This window comes from Polistes fuscatus, unplaced genomic scaffold, assembly GCF_010416935.1.
Source record: "Polistes fuscatus isolate 324 unplaced genomic scaffold, CU_Pfus_HIC Scaffold3, whole genome shotgun sequence".
Classification (NCBI taxonomy): domain Eukaryota; kingdom Metazoa; phylum Arthropoda; class Insecta; order Hymenoptera; family Vespidae; genus Polistes; species Polistes fuscatus.
Genome location: NW_025113107.1, coordinates 14,783,450 through 14,800,728, shown reverse-complemented (window position 1 = coordinate 14,800,728; position 17,279 = coordinate 14,783,450). Strand labels below are relative to the sequence as shown.

The 17,279-nt window shown below is 30.4% G+C and overlaps 1 protein-coding gene across 2 annotated transcripts; it reads left to right on the top strand.

The window, feature by feature from the left end:
* The first annotated feature begins 1,640 nt into the window (after positions 1–1,640).
* On the top strand, positions 1,641–4,085 carry LOC122519640 (FGFR1 oncogene partner 2 homolog). 2 transcript variants are annotated; one of them, XR_006304339.1, is made up of 5 exons: positions 1,641–2,403; positions 2,776–2,910; positions 3,008–3,259; positions 3,364–3,731; positions 3,901–4,085. XR_006304339.1 is itself a non-coding variant. In XM_043639232.1 (4 exons), the coding sequence occupies exons 2-4, from the start codon at positions 2,776–2,778 to the stop codon at positions 3,583–3,585; spliced, it is 609 nt and encodes a 202-aa protein (XP_043495167.1). In that variant the 5' UTR covers positions 1,641–2,403; the 3' UTR covers positions 3,586–4,085. The 2 variants fall into 2 exon arrangements, 1 of the variants encoding a protein (XP_043495167.1); XM_043639232.1 differs by having other exon boundaries at positions 3,364–4,085.
* The last annotated feature ends 13,194 nt before the right edge of the window (positions 4,086–17,279 follow it).

The following is a 17,279-nucleotide window of genomic DNA, read 5'->3' as shown; positions in this document are numbered from 1 at the left end:
AATTTTGTTATTAATATTTGATCTTTGAATTATGGAAGATTAGTCGGAACGAAGTAATTCACACGCGTAGTGATGGTTTTAAATATTACACAGCCATAATCCCGTAGAGAAAATTAGTAGAATCCCTATAAAAGGGTTATTACTACGTGATCTAACGTTAACTCTAAGAAGCTTCCGCGAAAACAAGCCGCGTATGATTGGAATTTGTCACCGCTAATCTACACAAGGTTTGCCCCTGCTAAACTCTAAAGCTTTTTAGAAATCTCTTCTTCTTTCGTTATCATGTTGTAGCGCGAAACCACTGAAGTCCACCAACCGGTAGCAAGAAGAAAGAGAGAAATAAATGGAGAAAAAGAGGAAAGAGAGAGAGGGAAAGAAAAAACGAATAAAAAAGGGAAACTCGAGTAGCTTGAAAACCTGTACGGCACCTTAATTGCAAATCCTTCTTTACGACGACACTCCGACCACATTTGGTTGCTCATGTTTCTAACGAGTAGCTCGCTTTCGAAAAAGCTTCAAAAGCTTTCATCCCCCCCTTTCTTTCTTTCTTTCTTTCTTTTTCTTTCCTCCTTTTACCGTGAAAATGGTGAATACTTTTTTAACATCCGAATTGAACATTTACATTCCATATGAAACAGAAAAAAGGATCAAGCGTGATTGATAATATTTATAAAATTAAAGTACCTGGCCAAGTACCCTCTTTTACTGAACATTTTCATTTTATCCCTTCAAAAATGTTCCTATTTCTTTCATAACCAGATATAAACGTTTCAACGCTTTATTACGGAGATGAAAGCGTACGAAAAATAGACACGTACCGTAATTAAATGTAATCTAATCTATTTTTTCTTTTTTATCTATTTCTTAACCTACAAAAATATAATATTCAATTTATTTTCATTTATAATATTATACTATCATCTTTTTAACCCTATTACTATTTATAACTTAAACTAATAACATTTAAATTTATTGTCGTTACATTATATTAATTAGAGAAATACGATGACAATTTATTCATTAACTCAAAATTGATATCACTTTATTTCTGAACGTTTGCTATTTTCTAATCAATTTTCACATTGTCGATTTTATTGACATACGACATATTCTAAAACAAGTGATAGATAGGAAGACACACGAACTAACTAACACCAATCAACGATGAACTTTAATTTGATTGGCTGTATTCTCTCCATACTGCTCAAGCGTAGATTTTTAAAAACTTTGATGCTCAAAGGGTCATAAATGATATAAATTAATTATCAATTAAATACACAGATTGATATTAAACTAATTGATGAACTATAAATATGTTTCCAAACCTAATCACTTTTTCTCTCTCTATATATATAGGAAATTATTAAAATAATCAAATAAATGTTAAATGAAAATAAATTTTGTAGGAGAGTGATATTACCGATAGTAGGTATTGAAGAAAACAAACTTACCGTGTAAGGTTTTATATACTTTACTGATTGTCGATAATGTAGAAACCTGTTCTGACGGAACAAAGGAAATCCAAAGTGGACAAAAGTGATAATACTGTCAATTACATTTTAATAGGTTTTTGATAGAAAACCATACATATGTATATATATTTCTCAACGGTCTAGCCACGTTGGATTACTAGTTTCCGTGAAATAATTAAAATCAAGTAATGTGGAGACAAGATTAATAAAATAGATAAATGACCCGTTCGGAATAAACAGAACCGTGTGTTGTGATATTAGAAAAGTGGGGAAGTGATACAGTTCTTTGTTAGTATTGGATAAACGTGAGAAGGTGTTCGTAGGAAGTGACCGGTCTCATAAATCAGGAAAGTGAAAAAACAACCGTATATGTATATTTGTTTTAAAACGTGATCAGTGCACGCCACATAGTATTTGAAATTTATTTATTATTTATTCATAAAAATTATGGATTTTGTATTATACCAGTGATATTACGTTAATACTTTGTAAATAGTCTATTGAAGAAATGCCGGTGAATGTGTTACGTTAATTACGCGTTCAAAGTTTTCGAACAAAGACCAGTGTTGAACGAAAAAATTTGGTTATACGTGTGGTCTTCATAGTGTTAATTAATAAATAATATCGTAAACAACGAACATCGAGGTCCAGCTTTTGTTTGGATATTTTTATTTATAACACCAACGTGGATACCACCTGAGGGCAAGTGAAATTCAATGTTAAATTTACTTGAGTAGATACGCAAGAGAGGGATTCGTGTCGCGCATGACCTAAAGCAAGTGTTAGAAACATACGTTTGAATAGGTTTAATATTTAATGCGGAAGTTATATATCAAAACATATTGAATCTTTAAAATATAATACTAATTGTTGGATTAATTTTCTACATCTCTCGTCTTCGTCCATCTTAAAATTGTATCTTCGAACGACTGTAAGTATTGAAAGAACAAAAACAAAGTGATATATTGTATTAATAATTATCTTAAATGTAAACATATTAGTTCTTTATGAACATCAATTGGTTGTAATTTGTCATCTAATTAAACACCTATTCATTATAGTACAATTTAGTACAATTTATATCGTAGTTGATTCTAATGTACAATTGAATATCATTTCTTGTGGTACGGTTAGCTTAGACAATGTACATCATAAAAATATATATCGTTTATTAATATTCAATATATTTGATAGAATCTTTATAAACTATTCTTTGTTTAAGCCTTTGTCTGATCTATCTAAAAGATTTATTTTTCAAACTTCAATTTTAAGTGCGACCTAAGTGAAACGTTGTTTCTTTCAGATGTCGTTAACGGTTCAACAAATTATATTGGATGCTAAAAAATTAGTTATAAGAATATCAGATCATGAAAATACTGCTGATAATTTAATTAGCGATATGGAATCTGTCCATAGTCAGATTGATAATATGAAACAGGTAATTACTATTTCAGTAATTATCCTTCTTGTTGTAATTAATATTAATTCAAAACATTACGATGAGATATTTTGACTTTTTGATCGTATTCTTGCAGTATCAAGAAGAAGTCGATATATTAAATACGGAAGCTAAACGAACACCTCATGTACAACTTATTGCCGGTATTCAACGTGAGAATAGGCATTTGCTTGAAATTCATGCCGAAAATAAAGAATTAAGAAACGCTTTGGAAGATCATCAAAACGCGCTTGAATTAATAATGTCCAAGTATAGGCAACAAATAGCTTCGTTGATGCGTCTCAGTAAAACAGATTACTCATCTTTGCATAATACCAAATATGCCAACGTAAGTGAAAGCATATGTTCTTGTCGTTCTTGTCTTTCATATTTGTTTTGTAGAAAACAAAATATGTATATACATATATATATATATAAATTTTTTCAATTCAGATAATTACAAGGCAAGCGGAAAAAATAAATGAAATGGCAGCTGTAATGAAAACAGCTGCATCATTAGATGAAGAGAAAGAATGCAAAGAAATGGAAGCGTTTCATTGCTTGAAGAAAGAAAATGATGGTTTACGAGAGGTTCTTAATATCGCTAACAAATTTGGTTCGCTGAACAAAAACATTTCGGTTGAAAATAAGACAGTACAAACTGATCCGTTATAACTTTGAATTTCTAGACCCTTTTGTATACAGATTGCACAGTATTCATTTTATACTACAAATTACAACCATATAGCATAAATACAGTAAATATATATATAAATATAAATATATATATAATTCAGGTGGCAAAAGAGCAATAGGAAACCGTATGTACAAAAATTAGTTTCTATATCTTCTTTGTTATATACAGAACAAAAAGAAATTACATAATAATAATAATAATAATAATAATAATAATAATAATATATAAGATTTGTTAATAATGATAATAACATATTTTTCGGTATAAGTATAACAATTTTCCTTATGATGCAGTAGCGAGTTTAAAAAACAAACGGAAATACGAAGGAAGCATTTAACCAGTTAGCTGTGCCGACATTTTGAAAAGGGTGTGTACCTAAATTGCGTCGCCAAAACAGAAGAAGGGACGACTAGTATACTCGTCAAACATAGAATATGTGTAGCTGTTATAATATTGAATTAAATTGTAATCAAATGACTGTCTTATTTTATTATAAAATTGATTATTAAACAAAAAAAGGAAAAATTTAGAAAGGAAAAAAAAGAATCACTTTGTTCACACTATATACCACGCGTATTTTCATAATAATTATTTATATTATTTTCTTTTTGTTCCGTTTTATTTTATTATTACCCAAATATTTTTTCGATATCTTAAAGTTTACGAATATATTATAATTTTTACTAAAATTATACAATTTATATAAATAGCAAATAGTAACTGTTTTTTTTTCGTGTGACGAGTATACTCGTCAATCACATTTAACTGGTTAATATAAATGAATAAAATTCGAAATATTTAATAGTTACTCAATTATAAAACCACCATAAATCGCATCGTTGCTGCAAGAAATATAAACGATTTATAATTTAAAAAAAAAAGGTACCAACATATTTCTTTTCAATATTCCTGCATTAATTGTTTTATCTTCAATATGCATTGGTGGAACGATGTATAAATCAATTTGAAAAAAAAAGGAAGTTAAGAAAAAAAAAAATCAACTGTATTTATACATATATCATAGCACGTGTGTAGTAAAAATATTCTGTAAGAAAACAAAAAACTCGAATTATTATTTAAAATACGCGATAAAAGAAAGCAGAAAAAAAATGAAAAAGAATTGTGTTTACGTTGTCGTGTATACTAGTGATGTAAAAATTGTATAAACATTCTTTTCTCTCTAATTGTCATATTGTTTTATCACGTTATTGAAAAAAACCTTAAACCTTAAACTAGGATTAATCTGCAACGTGCCACGCCCTGCGTGTTCTCTAACGCAAACTGAAACGTTACTTAAAGGAATATTATTTGACAAATCCGTTTGAAAATGTCCATTTTGCTGCATTCTAAAAACATCTGTTATGTTTCATAAGTAATCGACAAAAGCCTTAGAAACGGCGGTGCCCTTAGGTTTCAATGCAAAGTCGTTAAAAAAACAATTTTCCATTTTTCTTAAGAACGGTTAGAACGTAGGAATTCATTCGATAATTCTTTTTTTTTCTTATTAACTTGGAAATTTTATTAGAAATACTAAGATACAGTATTATATTTAGAAATATTCAGTATTTTTTTTTTCGGAATATTTTACCACCTACCGGGTAAGTTATAAATGCCACAACAAAAAAATGGCAGTGGCGTCGAAGCTATTGAAATTTTCTATGCATTTTTAGACTTCTTTAAGCGATTCAACATATTCTTAAAAAATCGTATTGTAAAATCTTAACAACAAAAGTCCGACGGAACTAGGCTTCAAAAAATAAGCCGCGAAAGGAAGGACCTGCCTTTCAAGGAATAAATGGCCTATGCGCCTAAAGAAACACAGAGCAAATCATTGTCACGTTGCAAAATAACTTGCCTTGTTTCAATAATCATTAAATGAATATATTAAAACATACCTTTCTAATATCGTACAAATTATTTCAATAATTTCAATAGCCAATTTTTCCATTTGAAATACGAAAAGTATTTAGTGATGCGAGTGATACGCGTCATAACGTTTTAGATTGTTTTGAATGACTAATAATTCGTACGGAACATTAAATAGTACTTTTCATAATCGAAAGAATATTCTTTTAAATGGCATCAAGGTCGATAAGAAATTAGAATTCGTAAAAAAGTAAATGATCGTTTTAAAAAAAGGGCACTGAATTAATTTCTATACCTAATTATTATCCATTAGTACCATATATAAGGAAATGGACAAATAATTAAATTAATAATTAAAAAATAAAAAAAAAAGATAGGTAATAAGAAAATATCTTGTACAACGATTCTTTATCACTAAACGTTATTAATTATCGATCAATAATTATCGATGAAAAGCAAGAAAAAAGAAGATTAAAATATTCCAAAGCTTGTGGAAAAAATAAACCCGTCGAAAAGTGAGTATTCTTTAAAATTACTAAAAAAAAAAACATGGTAAATAATACAACAGATTGAAAAAATACTTCAGAAATATTAGACGATCCTAACTATGAGAATTTTCGAGGTGAATTTCGGTAGATTCGGGCTGACGACCCTTAGGGCTTTCTAACGAGGAATTTTTAGCTTTGAGTAGAACCTTAAATTTTATACCTGCAAATATAGCAGGTAAAAGTATTAGGCTAAATTATATATATAAGTAGAATTGTGCTGAAAATTCCTGCCGATTTTATTATTAAAAATAACCGAAGGAATTGTTAATTTATCTCCGAAGAAGAGACATACGATTGTAGTTTAAATTATTTCAAAAGAAAATACGAAAATGTAAAGACAAGAGACATACGGTTTATATTTTGAAGTATAAATTTCTAAATCGACATTAATCTTCCGAATAATATCTAATAGTTGTATTAAATTATTTCACAAAAGGAAATTCCCTGTTGACTTTAACAGAAATATCTTGTGCGTCAGGGAATAAAGAATTTTCTAGACTGCTCAATACAATGGGTCAGCTGAAAGATTTAAAGCCAGCCTAATCTTACCAAGAATTTCTTACAATGTATTTAAAAATAAAAATAAATATAACCATAAAATCTTGTTGCTAATCGAGTTTATTTCTATGCTAGATTTCGTCTTTTTCAATCAACCCTGGCATATAAAATGAGAATTCAGATATAATTGCAGCCATTATTATTATTATTATTATTATTATTATTATTATTATTATTATTATTATTATTATTATTATTATTATTATTATATATTTTTACTTGTAATTAAATTCTAAGCGAAGGTATTTTTTGGTCAATTGAAATTTGTAATATTTTATATTTTATGTATAGAATGGTATTAGAAAAATGAGTAACGGATCCTTCAATTCGAAAGGGTTGCAGAAGAATCTGACCTTAGGTATAGACCGAGACAGAAAATTTTGTGTGAAATTTTTTTTAGAATCTTAACGTGTTCTGACATTTAAATTGCAACAAAAGAATAGCTTGACAGTCAGTCATCTATCGTTCTGATCAAAGATTGAAAAGAAATACTTTTGGCAAAGAAAAAATTTCTATAGAACGACATGCGCATAAAAGAGAAAATTTATTGTGCGCTAAAAATACCATGGAAAACGTAGAAATCGTCGAAGAGAAAACTCTCGATGAATTTTGAAGATGTTATTTACAAAGAACAATTTAGGAATAGAATAATAAACCAAATACAAAAGCTTTCTTGACCATGAACATTCCAAGTCATGGTCAAACTTTTACCAGACCAAAATTTACTTCGAAATCCAACCATAATAAGAAAATTAATAATAGAAGTTTAACCATGACGACGAATCAATGGCGAGTCATTTATTTTGGACAAATTTTTATCAACGATTTTTCAGTCTAATTGGATAGAAAAATTCTAAATCTCCAAGCTGAATATATTTTCTGTATTTAAATATCAATAATATATCAAACAAATTAGGACACGCGTTTTAAAACAAAATAATTACTCCGTATCTCTATGAAAAATATAAAATTACATTAAATGAACAATTAAGCCTCGAGTCAAAAATATGTTAGTCATTACGTTTACAAATTTTTATTATTGAATATACGTGAATTATATAAATATTTCTCAAGATTAATAGATAACCTGTTATTTAATCAAAACAAATCTTAAACCGTAAAGTTAGTCACATTAAAAACCGAATATTATTTTTAAAGTTACTGTACATAGATTTCTTTCTTTTTCTTTTTTATTTTTTTATATATGCCCAAATATTCCCTCGCCGAACGAAATTGTATAAAACATAGAAGTCGAATTAATTTTGTACAAATCATTTTTTATTAATATATATATTTTAGATTTACAATTAGCTTTCCCATATCGAGCTTTCGATCAGCAAATTTTTTAAAGCGCGTATCCACGTGCGTACGTGCGTGCGTGCGTGCGTACGTGCGTGCGTGGGTGCGTGGGTGTGTGGGTGCGAATGACTCTCAATAGTGTTGCCGATTCGTGTTTTCTTATTTATCAGTTTACTTAATTAACTAAATTTACTGAATATCTTCTAGCTTTATATCTTTTTCTAACTTTTTCTAACTCGGAAAAACTTATGCCAAGATTTTCGTGCCAATTTTTGAATCTGACGGTACACGTTTGGAAAAGAAAAAAAAGGGACAGGGAGGGAGAGAAAGCGGAGGATGGAGGGAAATAGAGAGGGAGAGAGAGAGGGAGTGAAGGAGAGAAAGACAGAGACCCCGAAGAAGTTTTACACACACTCAAAGCCCAAAACTTTCAGCGACGCACAAAATTTAGCTATGGGCACGTCTATAACCCTCGTGTGCTTCTGTTCGTGTGTCTGTTCGTTAGTTTGCTTCTCTTCCCCAAAAATTCCGTGCCTAGTAGTATTTTGAATAATTCCTATATTTTAAATAATATTTCAAATAACAAACTCTATTTGACAATAGAAATAAAATCATTATTTGAAATAAAGTGAATTACGTAATATAAAGTGATATTTATAAATGGAACGTCAGTAAATTAAATATTTGATTTTGATAATGATAAAACGTTAAAGAACATATATATATATATATTTGATTTTGGTGATTTGAAGGTAAAACATAGAATAAATATTTTATTTATTAATGACGATTCAAACTAACATTTTATTCAGCTCTGGCTAAATTGTACAGCCCTAAATTCAAGGTCGCTTTTCCCTTTTTTTCCAGCCCTGTTCTTATGTTCCCAACCAATCAAGGGGAAGGGGTTTTTTTTATAATAGTACGTCCTTGGAATTGATAATGCCTTTTAGCGTTCGCTGCATAGCACCTGTTATTCTTACTTGATCTTTGTTATCAATAGTTTATTTCATTTAAATCCGAAGATTTGTCTGCATTGAATGCAATTCGAAAAGGAATCATTTCATTGAAAGTATTTAGTTAAACATGTTAATAATATAATTCTACGTGTTACTTTTTCTTATCAGTTAACCGTAATAGTGTCGATGTATTTGACTTACATCAGCAAACATCAAAATTATTTGTATTTTTCCCAATGTGAGCCAGGAAAATTCAAGGCTAAGATATACGTCCCTAATGATCTAACTTTTCATCTTTTTTTTCCTCTTTTCTACCTAAATTCGCATACAATAGATAATACCCGTCACGTAATTCGTGAAAAAGATTTATAGTTTGTTTTTCAATGATTTAACACGAAATATTTCGTGTACAAGGAGAGCCCTTGTAACCCTTGATTTTCTATAAATTCGTTTTGAAAATGAAAATGAGTTTCGTGAAAAAGATGACGTCATTTCCTCTTTAGGAAGACTCCAACTCGAGTCAACTAAATTCGATTAAGCCGAACAATATCTAACGTGATCTAGCCTAACACAAAAGGAACCTTACGAAAATGCAATAAAGGTTTTTTTCGGTGACAAACAAATCTTCGAATATGCACTTTTTTTTTGTTTCTAATCGAAATAAATTGAAATAAGAGGAAAAAAGAAGAATTTATCGTTTAGGATAAGCCATAAGCTTCGGCGAACATATCGCGGTTATCGAATAACGGGAGAATTCTAATTGGATGGGTTAGAAGGGCTGAATAAGACAGGGGGAGTGGATCGGAGAGATGAAGGGTGCGGGGGAGTGGGTTCGTTGGCCGAAAAAGTCGTTGAACGAGAACACTCAGGCCCGGTGCATCGACCACCAGAGTGGTGGAAGGGCGCGCGGGTCTGCGAAGTGAAAAGTAACTTCCATATTTTTATACCATGCGTGTTCCTACGGAAGCGATAAGGAGTCTACGAAATCTTCTATATGTATATCATAGAAACAAAAATATCTGTGATACAATATTTTCATCTTTTTATCATACATTTTTTAATCGCGTCATAATATAATCACAAACGCAATTTCATACGATTATTTTTTATTTATTTATATATTATTATTATTATTATTATTATTTATTATAAATAATTATAAATTAGTTTTTTTTGTCTATTTTTTATTCGATATACGAGTACTTTTGATATGATTGGATATAATTAAAATAGATTATTTATTATATTTGATATCAAAATTAAAATGACTCGATTACAAAATTATCATTTTTATTTTTATAATCATTAGAAAATTGTTTAGAAAAAGAGCAAATATATACATATATATATATATATATATATAATATTAGTTTGAAGAAAAAGATGGCGTCGATGGAAAATAAAGTGACGCTTCCTAACGCGTAATCGCATGCGCGGCGTTTATATACGCGCGTGATAAAAAGCCCCCAAGCGGGGACGACGAAGGTTTTCCTCGTGTGATGCAGTTTTAGAAAATCATGCATACGCGTGATGTGGCAACATCGCATAGCATAGCATTCCACCACATGATCAACCGGTTTGCTTGCGGGTTGCCGACCCACTAACAGTCATCTAATGCAGATAAACCAATGCCTTATAAGTAGGCTACGCATCGCTTATTTTTTATTGCGACTTAGGAGGCAGTTTTTTTTCCCCTCTCTAGTCGAAAGAGATGGCCACGACCCTTCATCGTCGTCTTTTTCGTCTTCTTCTTCTTCTTCGTCTTCGTCGTCATCGTCATCGTCGTTGTAGTACTTCAGGAAACAAACAAAAAATCATAGCCGAGAGATAATTACAAAAATCTTTCCAAACGTCTTCCCGAAAACAGATCTTCATAGAAAAATGTTAATTAGATGATTTTAATAACATATATATATACATATTTTTTTTCATTAAGCATAATCAAGCTATCAATTTGAAATACCCAATAATAAAACAAATTACTCCCATCGGTTCCATTGCGCAACGAGAAACAGGTGTGCAGATATATCTGTGTGCGTGGCTCACGTGTGCAGATATATATATCTATGTGAGTTACCTTTTACATATACAAACATTACACACACACACACACACGCGCGCGCGCGAACATCTGTTAAAGGTACGAATAAGAAACGTTATAAATCATTGAAACCTATTGGTAAACACAACACTGCGAAAGACAGGTAGAAAAATATTCTCATATAAAAGAGAGAGAGAGAGAGAAAGAGAGAGAGAGAGAGAGATCGTAGGATCGGAGGAAATAGTAAAAGAAGAAATGTTTACACTGAACCTACTAGATTTTAACCCTTCGTTGTCGAAATTTCTTTTACGTAAACCGGTCCAATAGGTTCAAGGAGAATTTTGTTCTTTTTCGAGATAATTATATTTCACGCAATAGAGTTACCCCAAAGGGGAGAAACTACCCTTAATCTAGAAAGGTAGTACAAATGCTTCTTCCATTGTTAAAACCACAATACGCCAGCAGGTGAACAGACCCATTGATCGAGGGTCAGTCAATGTCCTCCCAAAATCAGAAGATGCATCCTTCCCATCTATGCGTCATAGCACACGTACCTGCTAAATATGCAGGTTGCCCCTAAAACTTGGGACTCGTCTTATACTACGTATTGTTGACGGGGGGTGGAGATGAGTGGAGGGAGGGTTCAGGTGAATGACATAAATTCATATAAACTCGTATCCACGAGATCGAGATATTTGTACTTTTTTAAGATATTTATGATTTATCGTGTAGCAGTTATGAAATATGTTCGAAAATTCTTGCCACTGTTAAGAATGCAGATTGTGTTTCCATTGTTCGTCGATTGCCGAACTCTTTCAAATATTTCAATTGTATTGGAAATAATATTATCATACGTTTCAAAGTTATCATCTTTTATATTTCTCTATCGTATTTTTTATTATAAAAGTGCTCATTTACGTGAGCCAGAAGCGTGTTTAAATTAAAGGAGAATTATAATACGCGTAAACGATTATGTGCAACACATTATTATAACACAAATTTTTTATAATTGCTCGTATCTTTTAAATAATGCATTTTCGATTTCTATAGAAACATTTTTCATCTATTTGATAATAGATAAGCTAAGTTTGATCCTAATCTTTAGGAAAATTCCAAATAAGCATGCACATCCTAAGAAATGCATCTTTCGAGATAAAGCCTGAGGTTACACATACCAACCAATAAGCCACTCCCACATCGAGCACACATCGACACTTTTTTTCAGCACATTTGTTTTCTTTTCCAACGAAAGAGACCCAACACAGCAAAAACATTTGATCTTATAATTCTCTACTGGAAAAAAGATACCTGGACAAGTCAGAAAAAAGGTTTTTTGGAAAGCCTCTTCTTTTGTCTTTCTTCTCTTTGTAAGAAAAAAAGTGCCGCTTAATATTTTTAACATATTTATATGTGTATATATCTCTTTTTCTTTTTCTTTTTCTTTTTCTCTTTTCTTTCCCAAAGAAAATTCGAAAATTTATACGATTCTATCGATTTACATATTTTTTCCATTTATTTCCCGATTTTTTCGCTTTATTAATTGATTCCCCAGATCAAATGATAAATCTTAATTTAGTATTATATTAATTGAAATAATAAAAAACAATTTGTTAATCTTTAGTTAAAAATATTAGAAATAAATTCAAAGAAGCATTTTCTTTTTCCAAACGATGGGAAACAAGTTTGGCAACGCAGGCATCTCGATCAAAGTTCCAATCAAAATTATTTATCAATGTGTACAAATAGCAAACATTAAATTTCCATTAATAAATTGACATTTGGCAATGTGTCGGCACAATGTGTTTGTCCGAAGATCGAGCCAAAAGTATCCACATTTTTTTAAAAATCTATCCGATATTTGAATTTACATTTCCGTGAATTTATTCGTCATTTTGATAATATATCGTTGATAAATAATAAGAAATTTTCTCTTTCCTTTGAAATCGAAGTTCGGCAACGTAAACATTTGAAAGGTCGTATCAACGATTGCTACTTATTTGAAATCTTTAAGAAAAAGAAGAAAAAAAAGGAAAAAATCTTCTCATTTACAATTCGTAGACGATCATTTTATCGATTTATTAATCGTTTTTATGAATATTTTTATCAAACGGTAGGCAAGTTTTCTTTCTCTAATGTGTTCTAAAGTTCGATTAAGTATAGATAAAGTTACGAGCTAATAACAACGATTAACCGTTGCCTTGTTTAATGATCGCTACCATTATCTGAAAATCGCAAGACGATTAGGGATTAAAATTACTCATTAAATCAATAGTAAAAATCTATTGTCGATTTATATATGTTGTAAATAACGATAACGATCGTGGCATAATGAAGCTTTTATCTTTCAAATATCCACTAATGTTTTATATATCCGTTCTATCCTATTTATTATACTAAATTATTTTTTTCTTATTTCGAATTGAACAAAAATTGTCATAAAATTGCTCGTTGATCGAGTAAAACAAAATTCGGGTCGTTGTTGAAAATAAAGACAAAAAAATTGGATAAAGTGATTCGAAGGTTTTGACAAATTCAAATTACTCAGCTCAAGATGATAATTATTTGAAAATAATTGTAATTTCTATGGGAATTTTCGTAAATGATTTGAAGATTTAACAAATTAATTACCCCGTGTTCGAGATGATAATTATTTGAAAATAATCGTAGTTTTTATGGGAATTCGAAATTAAATTGACGAAAAAATATGTATATATATATATTAATAGAATAGTTAGAGTTGGCAAGATTTTCTTACACCGTGAAAAGATATACGCGATCGTGAAAAAAAAGTTATCGATGGCCCCTTTAAACAAACATTCAATATCCCCCAATTTCTGTCGTTACTTGCTTGCGATAGATAGCGAACGTTAGAATTATATTCGTTGGCTTCTTATCGTGTTACGGTTCTCAACGTTTTTCGACATTGTAAATACACTATTTTTGGTATTTTTCTGAAATTCTTCAAGAAATAATCATAATAAATAAAGATCCAAGTATTATTATCGTGAGATATAATGTATGTAACGTAAGATAACTGAGATGTATTCTTTATTTGCTCAAAATATTTAACTTTAAAGAAAACAGAAAATTATTTGACAATGAACGCAGAAGAACAAGAACAAGAAGAAGATGATGAAGAACAAGAAGAAGAAGAAGAAGAAACGGCAGAAACGAACCAAGTAATTTCCATATATAACCGATATTTATATTACTTTATCATCTTTTTCTTTAACGATTTCCAAAGAAAAATATAGACATGCGTAGATAAAAATGACATATTAAATCTTGGGAAACTTTTCAATGCGAAACTAATCAAATCTAAACGTATTTCTTTTATCATTTTCCAAATAATACGGAGAAATAGAATTTGAAAAATTTTCAATTTAAAATATAGGACAAATAGATAAAAAAAAAAAAAAAAAGAAAACGAATTGTTTTGTTTATAAGATGTGCACATAGATGCATATAGGAAAATTTTTCCAATCGATTTAGACGAAAAAATAAGAATAAAAATACTAAATTTATAAACTACAAAAACTATAAAAAAAACTACAAAATTTATAATAAATAAATAAATATAAATAAAATATATATATATATATATATATATATATATAAATTATTTTATATCTATTATATGTCTTTCTCTTTTTTGTATTTCTTCTATAACAGCTGATTCGAAAGAAATAAATATTCTACCTGCAGTTAGCGAATTGTATTCCCCGGAACCACAACTTTCTCACAATACTCGAGGGACAAGGTCAAGGAAAAAAGGGACGAAAAAAGGAATAACAATGGACTTCGAAGAATATCAAAGGACATCAAAGGTATATAAGCAGAAATTTTTCGTTTTTCCAAAGCAAAAAATCTGAGTCAGGTTAGACTGAAAATCTTTGAAGAGACGCATGATTCATCAAAGAGTACTGCAACGACTGCTTGATGTAACTTGTAAGAGGACAGAAAAAAATAAAACAAAAGAGACACATCTCATGAACTTGAATAAGTTCAAAGTATTTAACCAACACACTTAAACATTAGTCATCATTCGTGAATAAAACGTGAAAAAACAAGAATCTGTTCGAACGATTATTAAAAACAAATCATCATGCGATATTTTATTGAATGTTTTCTCACCACTTCTGTATAATTCGAAATGTTATATTTAAAGATATATAAATATGTATAAATAATTGAAGATAAAAAGTAGAGGAGATGAATAACGTGGAATGTATATATTGGCTAGGTTTTTTTTTCTTCCGATGCGTGTTTTTTTAAGTTCGTACTCTCTTCCTTTTTCAGCCATAACACACCGTGGTATTCCCACATGTTATACCATCCTGACTAGTATACGCACCGTGCATAGAAAAATGCCGTAGGTGTAAGTCTACAATACGTTTGCCATCCGTCTCTCTCTCCACTACATTCATGGATGATTCGACATATGTGTGAGTATGTATATACGCGAAGAACGATGATTGCGTATACGTTCGGCCTAAAACGGATGAACACGCACGTTGCCATACCCCTTAGCCATACCCCTAGCTATATAATATGCTTTTAGACTCGCAGGATTGGCTGATTGTAGAAACTGTGGGTAGCATAGTGTGGATAGTTGTAGTAGGATAGTGTGTAGGTACTTTACTACGTAGTGTCGTGCCAAGCTTCTCCTTCTATCTATTCCAGAGGTACTCAACTTCTTTTTCCGCATACGTTCGTTCCTTACATCAAACGGGGACCCAGAAGAAATTGTCAAATAATTGCTGGGTAATATTTTCATCATTTCTATTTTTAATATTATTTCAAATTATATAGATTTTTCATTACTAAGATAAAGTATTACGAATAACGTATTAAAAAAACGTAAAGTATTACGAAATAACATTTCGGTAAATGATACATTTGATTTTGTTGATTCAAGACTGTGCTGGATTCGTTAAATAAATATATTTCGTTTTTTTAATAATACGAAACATTGGTAATAGTTTATTTTGATGATTTTTAATATTATTTCGAATTATAGATTTGTCATTACTAAGATAAAGTATTACGAATAAGAAATAACATTTCGGTAAATGATATATTTGATTTTGTTGATTCAAGACTGTGTTGGATTCGTTAAATAAATATATTTCGTTTTTTTAATAATACGAAACATTGGTAATAGTTTATTTTGATGATGTCTATAAAGTTGATGCATTAAATAAATATTTGATTTTGGAGACTGGTGATTGCGTGCGACTTTGCGCGTAGCCGACGCGCATCCGGCGTTCCCGCACATTTTCAAGCGTTTCGATATAACTTATTTTGGTATATGTTTCGAATAAAATATTATTTGAAATAATATTTACATTAATTTTGTTGTTGTTGATTAATACCCTTCGTTCGTGCTAACCTCAACAATCAGGTTTTTTTTTACATTTGTTACAATTGAATTTTGTTATTGCATTTGTGTTATTTACAATGAATACGATTTGCGATATCGGTTTTCGTTTCGTGAGTATCCTAATTCCAGTGACCCAGGATCAATGAAGCGGAATCTGTTTAACCCTCTGATTATGAGTATCAAAGAAGTTTCCCACTTCGCTCACAAGCAAATGTGGGCGTTCCAACGCGTAGCGGGACATGAGCGTATGAAAAATTACAAAATCAAGAGAAAAGTAAATCCGATGTTTTTCTTTTGTTTTATTTTCTTTCTATCTTTTTCAAGTTAATTCACAGTTTACCTTTTTATTCGTTACCGTTTATAATCATAAATAATAATACATTAAAATCTCGCGCGTAAGATTGGGTTTATTGTCGTACAGCACTGGTTTCTGAAACAAGTGATAGAGAAAGAGAGACGAACTAAACTATACTATACACTAATCAACGACAAACTTCAATTTGATTGGCTGTACCCCCACTACCGCTCATACCACGTTCTCACAGCTTCGGCAGTGTCCCGCAAAGGGTTAAACTCAATAATAACAATAAATAAAATATTTTCTTTTCGATATAATTACGCGCATAATGTTAAATAAAATATATTATTTATTTACTATTCATATATTTTATTCAATTCTGAATATAATCAAAAATAAAATGGTCACTGCACAACCCTACGGCAACGAAAAGGAAAAAAGTAGAAAACGATACATGGTGAGAGGAAAAATACGACGAAGATAGAATTAGAAAGAAGAAAAGAGAGACAACTAGGTGAAAAAAGCAATGACCTGATGCAAAAAAAAAGGAGAAGGTTGTGAGGTAGAGGATGGAATTGGGGGAGGAGAACAAACTAGAATCTGAAAGGAAGCGTAAAGCAATAGGATTGGAGGACCAGGAGCATAAGGGGCGTGTTGAAAAAGAATTTTACCATTTAACATCTAGCCATCCACCATCTATACTATTTTACCATCGAGTGAACC

What these genes read in the sequence shown, in the direction of transcription:
- LOC122519640 (XM_043639232.1), top strand. Translation starts at nt 2,776, where the DNA reads ATGTCGTTAACGGTTCAACAAATTATATTGGATGCTAAAAAATTAGTT. An exon ending in AGATTGATAATATGAAACAG is followed by an intron (nt 2,911 to 3,007) that starts GTAATTACTATT and finishes GTATTCTTGCAG; the next exon opens with TATCAAGAAGAAGTCGATAT. An exon ending in ATAATACCAAATATGCCAAC is followed by an intron (nt 3,260 to 3,363) that starts GTAAGTGAAAGC and finishes TTTTCAATTCAG; the next exon opens with ATAATTACAAGGCAAGCGGA.